At 36.6% G+C, this 15927-nt stretch overlaps 2 protein-coding genes across 3 annotated transcripts; both read left to right on the top strand.

Moving 5' to 3' along the window:
- Nucleotides 1-206: 206 nt before the first annotated feature.
- apex2 (APEX nuclease (apurinic/apyrimidinic endonuclease) 2) lies at nucleotides 207-4286 on the top strand. The gene is given in 6 exon segments (NM_200146.1): nucleotides 207-367; nucleotides 483-566; nucleotides 759-939; nucleotides 2198-2341; nucleotides 2511-2580; nucleotides 3107-4286. Coding segments are annotated over 6 exon segments (1677 nt in total). The 5' UTR covers nucleotides 207-252; the 3' UTR covers nucleotides 4190-4286.
- A 2719-nt stretch (nucleotides 4287-7005) lies between these two features.
- On the top strand, nucleotides 7006-15891 carry lrif1 (ligand dependent nuclear receptor interacting factor 1). Of its 2 annotated transcripts, none has more exons than XM_684290.9 (4): nucleotides 7006-7134; nucleotides 10036-11668; nucleotides 12162-12386; nucleotides 14349-15891. In XM_684290.9, the coding sequence occupies exons 1-4, from the start codon at nucleotides 7127-7129 to the stop codon at nucleotides 15309-15311; spliced, it is 2829 nt and encodes a 942-aa protein (XP_689382.4). In that variant the 5' UTR covers nucleotides 7006-7126; the 3' UTR covers nucleotides 15312-15891. The 2 variants fall into 2 exon arrangements, with proteins under 2 accessions (XP_689382.4, XP_073766427.1); XM_073910326.1 differs by lacking the exon at nucleotides 7006-7134 and adding an exon at nucleotides 8504-8553.
- Nucleotides 15892-15927: the final 36 nt, after the last annotated feature.

The following is a 15927-nucleotide window of genomic DNA, read 5'->3' as shown; positions in this document are numbered from 1 at the left end:
ATTTTTATTGTCATTTTAATTCGTTTTATATAATTCGATATATATATATATATATATATATTTTTTTTTTATTATTAAAATGAATGAATAAAAGATAATAGTCAGGATAATATAATAGTCATAACAAACAAACGCAGGTGTGTAGACTTTTATTTTGAAAGTCAAGAGAGCTGCACAGAAATAAGGTCCATATACTTCACACGTTCATTCTGCTTGAGCTGCCCGCCAGACGACGTTGTTTGACAGATAAACATGAAGATCGTAACATGGAACATAAACGGGATACGAACGTTTAAAAACGGTATTAAGAAAATCCTGGATTCATTTGATGCGGATATTATTTGCGTCCAAGAAACCAAAGTTACCCGTAAGTGTTTTACAGTAGCGCGGGACTTTGAAAGAGTAGATGCACCCCCACATGAGCACTATTTGTAAGGTCTTTATAACCGCACAGCTAACGTTACTGCAAACATTTCTTTCAGGCGACCTGCTGGATGAGAAAACAGCGATTGTCGATGGCTACAATTCATACTTTAGTTTTAGCCGAGGACGAAGTGGATACTCAGGTAACGATTAAAATAATGGTGTCTGATTTTAAAGTGTGCAAAATAATTTGTATGACAAGTTTGATTAATATAAGCTTTATATTAATGCTTACATGTTGTATATACAGTAAATGTCTACTTTTTACTACCTATTGCAAATGTCAACTATTCATGAACTATGAGAATGAACAACCTCATGTTGCCCATAACCAGGTGTTGCGACCTACTGTAAAGATACCGCTACTCCATTTCTGGCCGAGGAAGGATTGACAGGTCTACTATCCAATCAGGGAGAGGTTATTGGTTGCTATGGTGACCAGGTAGAGCTGACCAGCGAGGAGCTTCTGGCTTTGGACAATGAAGGAAGGGCTGTCATTACCCAGCATCACTTCATGTGAGTTTACAAGTTTCAAAGGTGTAATGAAATCAAAATTTGCTTAACTTTTTGACATATTAAAGGTGTATTTTGACAAATTAAAATCATATTTCCATTGTTTTATGATACGTTTTTTGTTGAGTCTAAAAACAACTTTTGTTGCTCAGGTTTTTTGTATTGAAGCCAATCTGCCAAAATCGCAGCCATTTTATAAGCTAACAAGAGTGGATAAACTCAATCTCCAAAGAAGATTAAAGGGATAGTTTAGTCCAAAGTTAAAATTTTGTCATCATTAGCCCCTTTCACACAGTGATACCGTTAAATATCTGGAAAATTTCCGGAACGAATTTACCGGTATTTTCAAAAAAGACCTGTTCACACATACAACCTTTCCGGAAAATTGCCGGCAATTTTCTGGAAAGGTCTGTATGTGTGAAAGGGGCTATTGTCTCCTTTTACTTGTATCAAACATTTATTGGATTCTTTTTTTTTCTACTTTTCACAAAAAGAAGAGGTTTTGAAAAGTGTCTGAAACCTGTAATCATTGACTTCCATGATAGGAAAAACAATTATGGAAGTCAATAATACAGGTGCAAAATGCTGAAGGCTTGGAACAAGTAAAGGGTTTGTGAACGATGAGAGATTTTTGTCTTCTTTTTTGTATTAAAGGCATAGTTTAATCCAGGGGTCACCAACCTTTTTTAACTGAGAGCTACGTTTTGGTTAGCGATTAATTTAAAGGGCTACCAGTTTGATGCACACTTCTCAGATAACAAGTATGCTCAGCTTACTTTTAATTATATGTTATTATAAATAAATAATGATATTCATCTATAAGAAGACACTGACCATGTTATTGATTTCTCACAATAGTTGTCAACAATGGTTTAACAAGGTAGGAAACATAAATATCAGTATGTAACACTTTATTTCTATAACTCTCTGCAAGTATTTACATTTTCAAAATGATCAGTTCTACAATATTTTTACTAGTCACTAACAATTTTTTAACAAAACATGCACTACATTGTACAATGTTTGTACAATTGTGCTGCTTTGCCATCACGACATTGTGCTGCTTTGCCATCGCCACAGTCACCCCGCAAATGAAGTAAAAAAATGACTTTTCCTCCTATTCACTGTGACAATTATGTTTTCTTTCTTTTTTCTGCCATGTTTTTGGGGTAAATCATCAGCATCATGTTGGAGACCCCTGGTTTAATCTAGGCTAAAATGTATTGTCAATGTTTTCTGACAATATTTTTTTTATTCTCAGTGGTCAAGATGGACCTCAGAAGCTGACCGTTATTAATGTTTACTGTCCCCGAGCTGACCCTGACAAACCTGAGAGAAAAGAGTTCAAGCTTCAGTTTTACAGACTCCTCCAGTGCAGAGCTGAAGCCATCTTGAGCTCAGGGAGGTGAGAGAGAGATCAAACATCTCCTGTTCACACACTCAAAAGTGCATATATTGTTCAGAAAGTGATAAAAAATAGATGTTTTTTTATGCTATTATGATTCCGGTCTTTCTTCCTAAAGAGTTTCACATGTCTTTTTGTTTGAATAATGCATCCTGCTGCCTCTCTTCAGTCATGTGATCATCCTGGGTGACGTGAACACCTCTCACAGACCCATAGACCACTGTGACCCAGATGATGTGGTAAGTCCTCAAACCATGCTTTAGTTATTGTTAGTTATCAGGTTTGACAAGTGATTAGAAAAATGTACAATGCACAAAATCCACAATGAAGTGATGTGACAGTCTCTAGGAAATCTGCTGTTCAGTGTTTAAATTATTTTTAAAATTCCCACTTACAATGGCAGAGAATAAAGAGATGCTAAAATGTAGGTCCAATGATAGACCTGCCAGTGTTCTGAGGGTACATGAAAGCTAAAAAATCCTGACTGTTTGTATTTGTGCACAACTGTGTTAATGAGACTATATTAACTTGGCCAAACACACACACACACCACTGTGCTTCATTTTGATAGATGAAATCCTAGTCATGAAACAGTCAAGGTCAGAATATTTGGTAAATATTACAGTGCATTATGTGGGTGTCCTGAGTTTGAGTCCCGATTCATGGACCTTTCCCGATATCAACAAGTCCACAATTATCAAATTATTTTCTTTTTGCAACTGGTTCAGAAAAGGCATGAATTTTTATTGCTGTTCTGGCTTTTAGGATAACTTTGAAGATAACCCTGGGAGAAAGTGGCTGGATCAATTCTTGTTCCAAACTGCAGAGAACTCTGAAAATGGAAATGCTGCAGATGAACCTGCTGAGGATTTCCAGGAATCAGCCTCTGGCGGCAAGTTCATTGACTCTTTTCGCTATTTCCACCCAAAGCGCTCGAATGCCTTCACATGTTGGTCCACACTCACGGGCGCAAGGCAGACCAACTATGGCACACGCATCGACTACATCTTCTCCAACCACTCTCTGGTGAAGACGTTCTTTATTGGTGTGGACATAATGCCAGAGGTGGAGGGATCTGATCACTGTCCTGTTTGGGCGCAGCTCAGCTGTACCCTTCAGTCTAGCCCAAGATGTCCACCAGTGTGCACACGTCACATGCCAGAGTTCATCGGCAGACAGCAGAAACTTTCACGCTTCCTAGTCAAAATTCCAGAGAAACAGAACATTTCTAACGGCTCTGAAAAAAGTCTGCCTGGATCACAGGATGCTGGGGAAATCCGGGAAAACCTGAATCCTGTTGTACAGAAGCAAAATGTAGGAAAGAAGAGACCTACAGACAGAGAAGACACAAATGCACACAAATCCAAAAAAAGCAAGACAACAAAAACCGAAAGTAATGCTAAAGGAAGTCTTTTAGCTTTCTTCAAGCCTAAGCAAACACAGCTGATACCTACAAAAGAGAAACAAGCAGAATCCTGTCAGGATGGCCCGGGTACTGGTAGCAACTCAAAAATATGCCCCAGTGATTTGCAGAATGATATGAATGTCTCTAAGCTCCTGGAGATGGAGACTGAAAATCAAGATGAAGTGGAAGGAGAATCTACATCCATGGACAAGCCAAATGACTGTAAGAAAGGGCCATGCACTGGTTTTTGGAAATCGGTTTTGCATGGGCCACCTCAGCCACCACTTTGTAAATCACACAACGAGCCTTGTGTCTTACGGACGGTGAAAAAAGCAGGACCTAATTTAGGCCGGCAGTTTTTTGTATGTGCTCGTCCTCAGGGTCACGCCTCCAATCCTCAGGCCAGGTGTAATTTTTTTGCATGGGTAGAAAAAGGAAAGTAGAACTTTTTATTTCTAAAATACCGTTTTTATGTTTTGATTGTGTGTTTGTTTTATATGTAGTTTTAAAAATGTGCTTCTATAAATAAACAATGCTTTTGGTGCTATTGTCAGTGTTTTTCACTCAGGAAATCCAGTGATAATCCTGTATTACTGCAGGTACGGTTTTCTTTATCGCTGCTCAAGCAGGAAATGTGTTTTAATTGTCACTTACACGTTACCAAATGCTAAATTTAAAATGAGCAAAATATGAAAAAAAACAGTTGGAAAATAAAAACCTTGAAATATAAAGGAAATGTTGTATTGTATTGTTTTAGAAACTAATTTATTAAAATATTCTGTTTAAAATGTAAAACCTAAATGTGATTAGCATGTTGTACACAGTGGTGGAAAGAGTACTGAAATCATACTAAAGTACCATTACTTGCCTAAAAATGTAGTGCAAGTAGAGTAAAAGTATCTGTTGTGATTATTACTCAAGGTATGAGTAAAAAGTAGCCCTTTCAAAAGTACTCGAGAGTAGTGAGTATTTCGCTGTGAAAACTTGATGCATTTGCATATCATTTGTGGATGTGTGGAAACGTAAAGTGTGTTTAGTTATTGCCCAGCAGGCACACAATGTCATTAGATGTTATTATTAGGTTAGATTTAGGTTGTGATGTCAGGTGACACAAATTCAAGTCTAGCCTGTGTCTAAGCAAAAACTTATTTTGATGTCCGATAAAGACACACCTGAACTAGCTAATCAATGTTTTACTAAGTATACTTGAAACACCAAGGCAGGTGTGTTGAGGCAAGTTGGAGCTAAACCCTGCAGGTACACCAGCCCTCCAGGACCGAGACTGATGACCCCTGATTTTAGGTTGACTGTTAGACATTGATGTTCGCCTGATGTTGGGTTCTGATGTCAGCCCGATTTTCATTTCCAAACAAAATGCAACACTCATAACATTGGGGTACAACATCAGTCTGATGTCCTGTTGATATCTTGTACCTGCTGGGTGTTATAGGCCATTTCTGTCTTCTTACAGTAAACATCCGTCATCCTCTCATCAGTGAAATGCATCTTAACATTCTCTGGGTCATAGCGTGTACAGATTTTGGACATCCTCTTTAACACTTTTAATGCTTCAAAACAGTATGCTGCAATTATAAATCGACCATGTCTTGAAGTAGTTCATTATGATGCGATTTACCTTCTATGTGTGGTTTGATTGGACAGAAATCACAGAACTGAATTTTCTAATCCCTGTAGACAAGTAAAAATAAAGTAGTGGAGTAAAAGTACAGTTACTGCACTAAAAATGTACTCAAGGGAAAGTAAAAGTAGACATTTTTAAAACTACTTAGTAAATTACAAATCCTGAGAAAAACTATTCAATTACAGTAATTTGAGTATTTGTAATTTTTTACTCTACACCACTGCTTGTACAGCATCTTCCGTTTTTCATGTATTTTGCTTTAAGTTTTTTGCTTATTTTATCTCACCAATTTTCTCATTTATTCGCTTGGCTCTTTTCTTTCTGTCAGTTTTTTTTTTTTTGTCATACCTTCCCCCATCTTTATTTTTATATTCCAGTTTAGATGTGTATTATATTTATTCTCGTTCTTTGATTATTTGACTTTTTTTTTGTTTTTTTCCTTTCATTTTTCCCCTTTATTTTAACGAAACAAAACAGCAGAACAATGACCACAGATTAAAACCAACAAATTTCTCATAATCATAGCACATAATGAAGATAAAAAAAAACAACATAAAAATACACAAAGCATTAACAATGGAAGAATACATAAATTAACCAAGGGTTATGGTGATTAAGATTTTGCAAAAATGTACCCGAAATCCTGGGACCTACATAGTCAAGGAAATGAGTTCAGATCTGATCAAAATTGTCACATTTTCCTTTTGACCAGTGGGTAATATATTCCAATGACATAAGATCAAATATTACTTTATGCCAGTCTGATCTTGTTTGTGTTTTATCAGATATCCATTTAAGAAATATATTCTTAAGGGCAGCATAGGTAAGAACGTTTAACAACTTCCTGTTTGTTGCACTTTTCAAATAATTATCAGCAAGACCTAACAAAAAATAAGAGCAAAAGTCACATCTTGTATTAAATATAAGACTATATATATATAAGTCTCCTAGTAGCGTCATGGTGACGCAGTGGATAGCACAATTGCCTCACAGCAAGAAGGTCGCTGGGCGAGTTGCCATTTCTGTGTGGAGTTTGCATGTTTCCTCCAGGTGCTCCACTTGTGAATTGAATAAGCTAAATTGGCCGTGTGCGAGTGTGTTTGGGTGTTTGCCAGTGTTGATTTGTGGCTGGAAGGGCATCGTAAAACATACGCTAGATAAGTTGGTGGTTCATTCTGCTGTGGCGACCCCTAATTAATAATGGAACCAAACCGAAAAGAAAATGAATGACTTATTCTCCAACTAAATCTGTACCCAATAGCCTTTAATATGTATACAATTCCAAATACAATGCATGAAATCACCTTCTTCAACTTTGCACTTTAAACAGAATGGAGAAGAATTTGGATTAAACTTATATCTACGTGATGGGGTTGTTTGGAGACTATGCAAAAGCTTGAATAGTTTTTTTTTTGTTCTAATACAGACTGATATAATACTCAGATTGACATAAAAGTGTCGACTGAGCATCCCAGAGCTCTTTACCAAACATCTAGGGTTGCCTCACTATTAACTTTAACTCATAACAACTTTGCGTCTTTCTTTAACTGGGATAGCGTTTACCCCCACATTCCTAAACGTTTCGTGTGTCTTTTAGTTTGAAAACGCATTTCCGGTGTGTGTGTGTTTCCGTATCCTGTCGAGAGCTTCGTTCGCTCAGTGTTATAGATAAAATCTAACGGTTCGCTGAAGAAAACACGAGGTTTTTCTTGAGGTGTGATGTCTACGGATTGTCGAGATGGAGGGGTAAGTTTATAAGTTCTTTGTCTGATGTTATTCATGAAGAAATGTTTGTGTTTTTGCTCGGTCGTTGTAAGCTCGTCCAAAATGGCGAGTGTTTTGGTGTCTTAATGTCGCGCGCGGGTATATAACCTCAGAAAACGCGCAAAACCAAACAAAATTTAAAAAGACATTTCAGTCAAAACTCCAGAGCAATTTCACTGAACTGCGTACATAAATCGACACATGTTGGATGTGATAAATGTCCAGTATATGTTTAATGTTTGCAGCTTATATTTTACATGACAGTTTCACGTTTTCATCAATTGAATATTATTTTAATATTAATATTAATATCTTAAGTTACTGAGAATGAGACGGGTGCACAACTGTTTGTATGTAATGTAACGTTAAGCCATAAATATTAAACACAATTGATGGAGGGTCAGTAAGATTTTTGTTTTTGCATTTGAGAGATGTCTCTGAAAACAGTAATATTATAACCCATGTTGTCCTGCTCTAACTAAATAAACACACCTAAACATGCTAACCGGTGTCTTGCTGCCTAGAAAGTCATAGGCAGATGTGTTTTGTTCTTGTTGGCACTAAACTGCCTGACACCGGCCTGCCAGGATCGAGTATCCACAACCCTGGTTTATATTAGGGCTGCACGATATTGGAAAAATCTGATATTGGGATATTTTAATTTTCTGCGATGAAGAATAGTTTTATAAGATAGTCTGAATAGCACTATTTGATGGTTTTCTGTGAAGTCTAACAATATTCATGTACAGAAATTGAAAAATCACAGTGCAAATAATGCTTTTCTTACTTTTTGTCCAGCATTCTAGCCTAAATATCTTAAATATTTTCATATCAGGTAAAATATTGTCTTGTTTTAAAATTTTCTTTAATTTTTACCTTTCATGTTTTTCTTAAAATAAACTAAACTGTCTGACAGTGGGACAAGTAAAATAATCTTGTTTTGTGTTGAAATGTAGGTATTTGGACTAGAAACAAGACAAAAATGCTAATTTAGAAAAACATTTGTTTTTTTGCATAATTCTGCATAAATACAGTAATTGAATACAATTCTTTAGCTCCTGGTCAATTATAATTCAGACTAGTCATGGGCTGGTATAAGGTTCTGTTCGTATAATAACCATAGATAAAAATATCACGGTTTCGCAGTATTGTAATTGCTGCTCTAAAATATATTCTTTTTAAATGTCTGGGTAAAAAACTAAAACATTTTTCCCTTTTAAACAGAATATTTTATTTTAAGAAACATTTCAAATGTTTTGGAGCAGTAAACATGTCAGGCTAAATCATTCATAGGACAGCAGAAGTCAACGATTCATTTATTTAAAATGGCATCTTTGATTTTTTTTCTGCAGGAGATACTGTTGTCCTAAAAAACAACAACAAAAAATAATTCTAAAAGAGGTAAATAAAAAATCTTACACATACCTTCAGAACGGTAATGCAGAAAATTTTTATGCTTTTAAAACCTTGACTTTTCCAAACCGCTGTAAAATGGTTAACGTCCCATGCCTAATTTAGGCTCTACATTGCATATCTTGCGATGTGACTAGTGCAGCCCTGGTTTATACTGACATCTTTAAAAAACAAAAAACAAGATTTGTACTAAGGATATTATCACTGGTTGCAAATATAACATTACATTGTATGGAAGAAGTTCTTAGAAGGTGGCTCAGTGGATTCAAACCTGAAACAGGTCTATGTAATGGAAAAAATAACTGCTTGTACAAATGAAGACTGATATTTTTCTGAAGAGGTGGAAAAGTATTACATCATCTTTAGATATGTACATTTAGAGGTTAATTAACCACTAACCAATGCTATCTTTGGTAACTACAATGTAACACAATGTGACTTGATGTACAAATGTATCCCCTGAAAAGTATTTATGATGGCAGTACTTTTTATTTACTTATTTTTTGTATTATTTATTTCTGCATCTTTAAGAGGTTCAATTGTTGGGGAAGGGGTTGTTCTGAAAATTTTTTTTTTAAATTATAAATTATTATTAATTATAATTAATACCTTTTATGAATAGAAAAAAAACAGCATTTATTCAATTTAAAAATCAGCACTGAAATGTTTCAGGGCTTGAAATTGTGATCGGTTTGGTAGCATGTGCACCCAAAATATTATCTATGCGACCTCAAAATATTTCGTAGCATTTGTGCGAGTGCATAAATTATTGCTGTGCGACCTGTTTCCACTGGAAAATGTTCACAGCATGCACAGATTTAGGAGACATTCACGCAGAATGCATCTTTGCACCTAAAAAATTCCAAATGCAGCACTCGGGGAAAGGTTAAAAACAGTTGTTGTCATGTCAACTTGCAGTAAACAAAATCCTGCTATGCAGCCGTGCAGTTGGCTGCTATATGTAAAATTTAACACTGCGGACTACACCATCGCAGAAGAGCTTGCATGCATTGAAATTAAACTAATATTGCAGCTCATGAAAAGACTGTTATTGCTTTTAAGATGACATATGCAAATAATAAGTTATATGTCAATATTATCTGTGAAATATCAGACACCACCCGTAAGAACACAGCACAGTTATTATCGTTAACTCATTCATGTCAAGCAGCGCATACAGAATTTTTGGTGTGTTAGTTTTGATTAGTGTTGATTTCTTATGCAATAAGTCTGTTGTATACAGCTTGTAGTAACGGTGCTCATCATTTTTGGTCGGAGCGCTTAAATTTCGGTTGGTGTGCCTACATTTTTGATGTTAAGAGCACCAGTGCTACCTAGCAAAAAGGTTAATGTCATTTTTGGTCAGTCTTTCAAATATTAATTTCTTTCTATAAATGTAATAGTGTGTGGTCTTTTTAGTCTTGGTTAGTTTTTTTTATATCTAAATTGACACATTTTCTCATCTTTTAGTGGAACTGGAGTCTACTACCAAGCAATGCCTGCAGTGGGACCAGACGGGAAAAATGTCATGAAGTTGATCCCTGTACAGAAAGTGAACGGACAGTTTTATCCGACCTCTCTTAACTCGTATAGAGATAATGTAGATCTACAGCTGAAAGCCTATGCAAAGCCTGTTCATCCCCCCAATGCCTCGACATCTCAAACCCAGCCTCGACTTCCTTCCCTTCAGGCCACAGCAGATGGACGTTATGTCCTTAAAACCTCACCAGAGGTCAGAACTTTATCTAACCTGGTCCGAACTCAACAAGGTGGAACAAATAACCTCATCATTCACAATCCAAAGCAAGTGCACATTTCTCCTTCAGCACACTCGGTATCCCAGTATACAGTCCAGTTATCTCCTCAACCCAGTCCAAAGAGCATGACAGCGGTCCAAACGTTGCCTGTAACCATAAAGTCGCCCGTTCTCCCAAACGGTCATTTCCTGGAGATCCCTCCAAATGCAAAAGTAAGAACAATGCCAGCAACTGCACTCCCGCAGTCCATCAAATGTCGCATATTGAACTCTGTGAATAACATCTCAAACCCTGACAAAACTCCACCAACTGTCGTGCTTGTTTCCCCTGTAAATTCAGTGAGGCTAAATTCTAACCAGCAAGTAGTTTCGCTCCCAAAGCAGAGTCAAGTACAAAAGACCCTCTCTCTAAATCCCCCTACAAACCTGCAAAATCCTGTTTGTGTTCCTAAAACCAATGAAGTGAATACTCCCATTAAATGGGTCATCCAAGAGGGAACTGGCGCATCTGCTCGTTGCCTTATACCCGTTTCATCACAGAATGTAAACTCTGACAGCGTAAAAACAGTCACACATGTCAACTCAAATGAAATCGCAGCAAGCAAACCCACAGTTCCTCAAACCATCCTAGAAAAAATCACCCCGGGCAAAGACAATGCGCTAGTCATGTGCAATGGGAAGGTCTACTTTGTGGCCAGGAAGAATTCGGAAATTGCTAAGGATGTGTTGATCTGCGAAGGAGAGAAACGAGGGATTCTGAGCATCTCTCCTGCTCTCCCAGCCAGCTCTGCACTAGCATCAACCTCTTCTAAACCAGACCCCAAACCAAGCGTAAGTGAAGTCATTGACCTCTGTGATGATGACGACGAAGAGACGTCCACATGTCTGGGAGGAGCTCCGGGGAATCTGCCTACTGCCAGTCAAACAGAGGCAGATGAGAGCGATGAAGAATCCAATGTTATATTTGTTTCATATATTCCACCAAAGACGAGTGCAAAAGCAGCAAGTTCAGACTCTCAGAAGGCTTGTGAAGAACATGCAGAGCAAAGAAGAAAATCTGTTACACAGAAGAAAGGAGAAAATGTGGCATATGCAGAAGTGGATAGTGATAGCGGTATTGATAATCTGAGTGACGTGATGATGGATGAGCTGGTCAAGGAAAATGACGTGGCTGACAAAAACTTGAGTTTTGTTTCTGAAAGTGTGAATATAGAGGAAGAGAAAGAAGTCGTTAATGAAAGTTCATCGGAAGCGAGATGTCAAGATAATGCAGTTGTCATTGAATATGCCAGAGTATTGGAACAGCCCCAAAACCTCTGTAATCCAACTACTGAGAACATTGAAAAGGTAAAACACCATGATCCACAGCTATTGGGGAATTTATCTAGATTAAAATTTGAGTAAAACAGTTTATATTTAGTTTAAAAATGAATGATTGCCAGCATAAGAAAGTTGTAATTTACACATTTTTGTTATGTAGTTTATGGTAATGTTGTTAATATTAATTTTTAGACAACACGATATTAATGTCTTAACTTTAAAATAGTTAAAAAAGCAATAAAAAATTATAGAAAATATTTTAAATCACAACTAACTAAACATTTGTTCTTTTAAAGCAAGTTAAAGAAACATTTGACAATATTTTCATTTGAGATTTGCATTGGCCGTTACCTCTTATTGAATAAAAAAATATTGTACTCCAATCCATTCCTAATAAATGCAGTGAGAAATTTTAGGTGGTTTTTTAAATTTTTTCGGTAGATGTATGTTTGTTTTTACTGGAATAATGATCTGTCACCTGTTGAAGGCCTGACATGTTTCATGTCCTCTTCTCTCCCAGGCTTTTAAAAATGCTGTTCCAAGTCATCAGCCCAAGAGTGACCGTGAACTGAGAAAAGAGTTTGGCATCACCTCTTATATCCAAATTTGCTTGCAAAAAACAAAACCGACTGTGGCGAGTGATCAGCAGAAAGAGAGACTAATCATAAACAAACGCACATTGGATGGCCTTCGTAAGGTGATCCAGGATTCAAAGCTGCAGTCAAAAATCCAGCAGATGATCCAGGTCAGGGATTCAATTGTCTTGATTTTGTCATAATGTAAAATGCATGTACTTTGAAAGGAATTTTAACAGGTATAATACATAAATTCAACTTTTTTCTTAGTTATTAAACTCTATTAAAATTAAGTTGAACAAGCTTCATGATTTAAATGAAATAGAAATCATTAAGATTTCATTTTAGAAAAAAATGGAAATAAAACTCACTAAAAAGTTATGAAATGTGAAAGCAAAAAAAAAAAAGGAATTTCAAAGGGTCCTACACAGTGGGGAAAGAGTACTGAAAAAATCGTACTTATGTAAAGTACCATTACTTGCCTAAAAATGTTGTGTGAGTAAAAGTACTAGTTGTGAATATTACTCAAAGTGTGAGTAAAAAGTAGCCCTTTCAAAAGTACTCGGGTAGTGAGTATTACGCTGTAAAAAGCTGATGCATTTACATGTAATTTGTGGATGTGTTTAAATGTAACATTCTGTAGTGCATTCAGTTATTGCCCAGCAGGCACACAATGTCATAAGACAGTAGTTTTAGGTTTGATTTAGGTTGTGATGTCAACGTGACCAAAAGTCTTGCCAGTGTCTTGGGAAAACCTTATTTTGTTGTCCAATAAAGACATCAAATGGCGTTGATTTTAGATTGTGTAAGAAACTAACCAAAATCCAACGTCGAGTCGACATCTTAAAACAACGCTATATTGACATCAAATACTGACATTTATTCATCAGGAATACCAACCAAAATCCAACATCTGATAGACGTCATAGTGGTAACGTCCATACAACGTCAAGCTGTAACATCATTAGATGTTGATTTTAGGTTGGACATTGATATCAGCCTGACATTGGGTTCTGGAGTCAACTTGATTTTCATTTTCAAACAAAATGCAACATCCCCACAACGTTGGGGTACAACGTCAATCTGACATCATATTGATGTCTTGTGCCTGCAGGGTGTTGGTAAGACCATTTCAGTCAACATACAGTAAACGTCTCTCCAGTAATATCTGGATGCAGCGTTGATGGTGCAAACTGAGATTGCATATCTCAGAGATGCAATGTCAGACACAATTCGCTTAATGGAGCTAGTGATGTCACTTTGAGGGGCAGGGTTAGAGGTGGGGTTAGGTGAGCACATTAAAAAGCCTTGCATGTAGCTCAGATTGCTCTGCACCAGGTCTGCATCGAGACCCCTCTTCATCTGTCATCCTCTCATCAGTGACATCCATCTAAACATTCTCTGGGTCATTGCGTGTAAAGATTTTGGACATTTTCTTGGACACTTGATGCTTTCAAACAGTTTGCTGCAATTATTAATCGCCCATGTGTTGAGGTAATTCATTATGATGGGATTTATCTTCTATGTGTGATTTGATTGGACAGGATTCACAGAACTGAATTTTCTAATCCCCGTAGACAAGAAAAAATAGAGACTGCATGTTGAAGGAAAGTAGTGGAGTAAAAGTACTGATGCTGCACTAAAAATGCACTCAAGGGAAATTACAGTAGTTTGAGTATTTGTAATTTGTTACTTTACACCCCTGCTCCTACTTTAGCTAACATGAACTAACATAAACATTACTTCAGCTGCATTTATTGCTTTTAGTTTGTTCATTTCAGCATTTAATATGTATAAACAAGCAATACATTATTTATTGCTTGTCTCACGTTATACATATCACATTTACTAATTATCTGGAGTTTCACCAAAAAGTTTTACCAAAGTTTGAGTTTAAATTAAAGCTAAATTAAACTTTTTAGTTTTAAATTGTTGCTTACGATAAATGAACCTTTTATTTATTTATTTATTTTCTTTCCATTTTTAAAACAGAATTCTAACTCCTAAATACATTTCTTCCTTTACTTTGTACTTGTAAATAACTAACAGTAATCTTCTTTTGGAGAGGGATCACTGTGAGTAAAATCAAAGATTTGTTTCATGCTGATTTTGCTCATTTGCTGTTCTTGTAGGCTCCCCACCCTAAAACAGAGGAGGATGAAGTTCTGAAGGCCAAAAGGCAAAAGCAAGAGCAGGAAGAGACTGAAAATACTCCCGTTTTAAGCACCACAAACACAATACACATCTCTGAATGCTCAGACATTCCCATGGGAAGCAGTTTGGTCTCAAAGACCTGTCAAGAAGAGGTTTGTTCACCATCAGAATCTGCAGCCAACAAGGATCACACACGATCTGAAATGGCAGCAGATGTTTCTGGTAGCACATGCGGTCTCACTCCCTCACTCCCACAAAAAGCCCCACAGACTGCTAGTCCTCTCTTCTCTCCTTTCCCTGCAAGGAATGTTCCACCTCGTTTAAAAAAAGGTAAGATGTGCACGGCTTGTCCCTGTGGGACAATTTTAGGGGCTTCAGAATCCACTTCATCACATGAGAAAACAAATCCATGTACTGACTCAAATAAAGGGACAAAAACCATCTGCTCGAATAAACCACCAGGAGAAAATTGTCAAGCTCAGAAACCTCAAGCTAAAGATCCTGTTAAAAAATCAGAAAAGAAACCGTCAGGAAAAAGTCCACTTAAAGACTTGGCTCCGTTAGAAAGCTCTATTAGTGAAACATTACTCAACGTTTCCTCAGTGAACGTTACCTCAAGTGCTGCTGCTGTTGGCACAAACCAAACTGCTGAAGCTCCTTCAGTCCAACCTGAAATCAGTAACATGTGGAGCAGAAACACCAATGCTGAAACATCACAGCAAAACACTGGACAATGTGAAAGCGATTCAAACTACACCAGCATGCCTTTGTCTAAAAACAATTTAGGACCCAAAATGGACAAATTTCCGATGCAAGAGTTGTACTCGTTGGAAACGCTGGATGCTGAGGAGATCAAACGTCTGGAGAGAATCAAGCGTTTGAAGGATCTGCTGAAGGAGAAGGAAGCTGCGCTGCAGCGGATGCAGAACATGAACATTTAGCCTGACACCATCATGCGTCAGAGACTATCAGAAAACTAATGTACATAGTTTGTACAGAATCGCTATTTACTAACATTTCCTTTTAATGCATTTTATTGCATTTGTTTTATTCAGTCTTTGAGTACATGTCAATTGTTGTGTGTTTGTCTTATTTATAGGTGTTCAGAGTATATTAAGCAACTTTAAATAGCATCTTTGTAAGTTTTCTGTGCCTTCGTCACTACTTGATTTTCTATAGTCTAATAATAGATGTTTTTGAACTTTTGTGATTTGAAAAAAAACTTTTTGGGAAACCTTTTGCTAAGCAGATGATGAAAGGAAAGCTGTTACATTATTGGAGTAATACCTTTTTCATGTTTGTATTTTGCTACAGAACTGCTCACTGACCTGTAAATATTTTTAAATGTGAACTATTTCCAGTTCTGTTGTGTTTAGACTCATTTATTTTATTTCTATAGTTGAGACACATACATTCTTTCGTTGAATGTTTTGAACAATAATTGAATGCTTTTAGCTTTGATTCAGACACTGCTCTTTCTTGTTCTTGATCTTATAAAAAAGTAAACCATTTATTTAATAATTGTTAGTGGTTTATTATCTGTTGTGTTGTCTGTCA

Source organism: Danio rerio, chromosome 8 (genome assembly GCF_049306965.1).
Source record: "Danio rerio strain Tuebingen ecotype United States chromosome 8, GRCz12tu, whole genome shotgun sequence".
NCBI lineage: Eukaryota > Metazoa > Chordata > Actinopteri > Cypriniformes > Danionidae > Danio > Danio rerio.
Note: the sequence above shows the minus strand (reverse complement) of the source record. Positions and strands in the feature narration are given on the sequence as shown.

Excerpts from the sequence above, each read along its gene's own strand:
- lrif1 (XM_684290.9), top strand. Across the intron at positions 11,669-12,161 it reads CTACTGAGAACATTGAAAAG|GCTTTTAAAAATGCTGTTCC; the intron begins GTAAAACACCAT and ends CTTCTCTCCCAG. Across the intron at positions 12,387-14,348 it reads AAATCCAGCAGATGATCCAG|GCTCCCCACCCTAAAACAGA; the intron begins GTCAGGGATTCA and ends CTGTTCTTGTAG.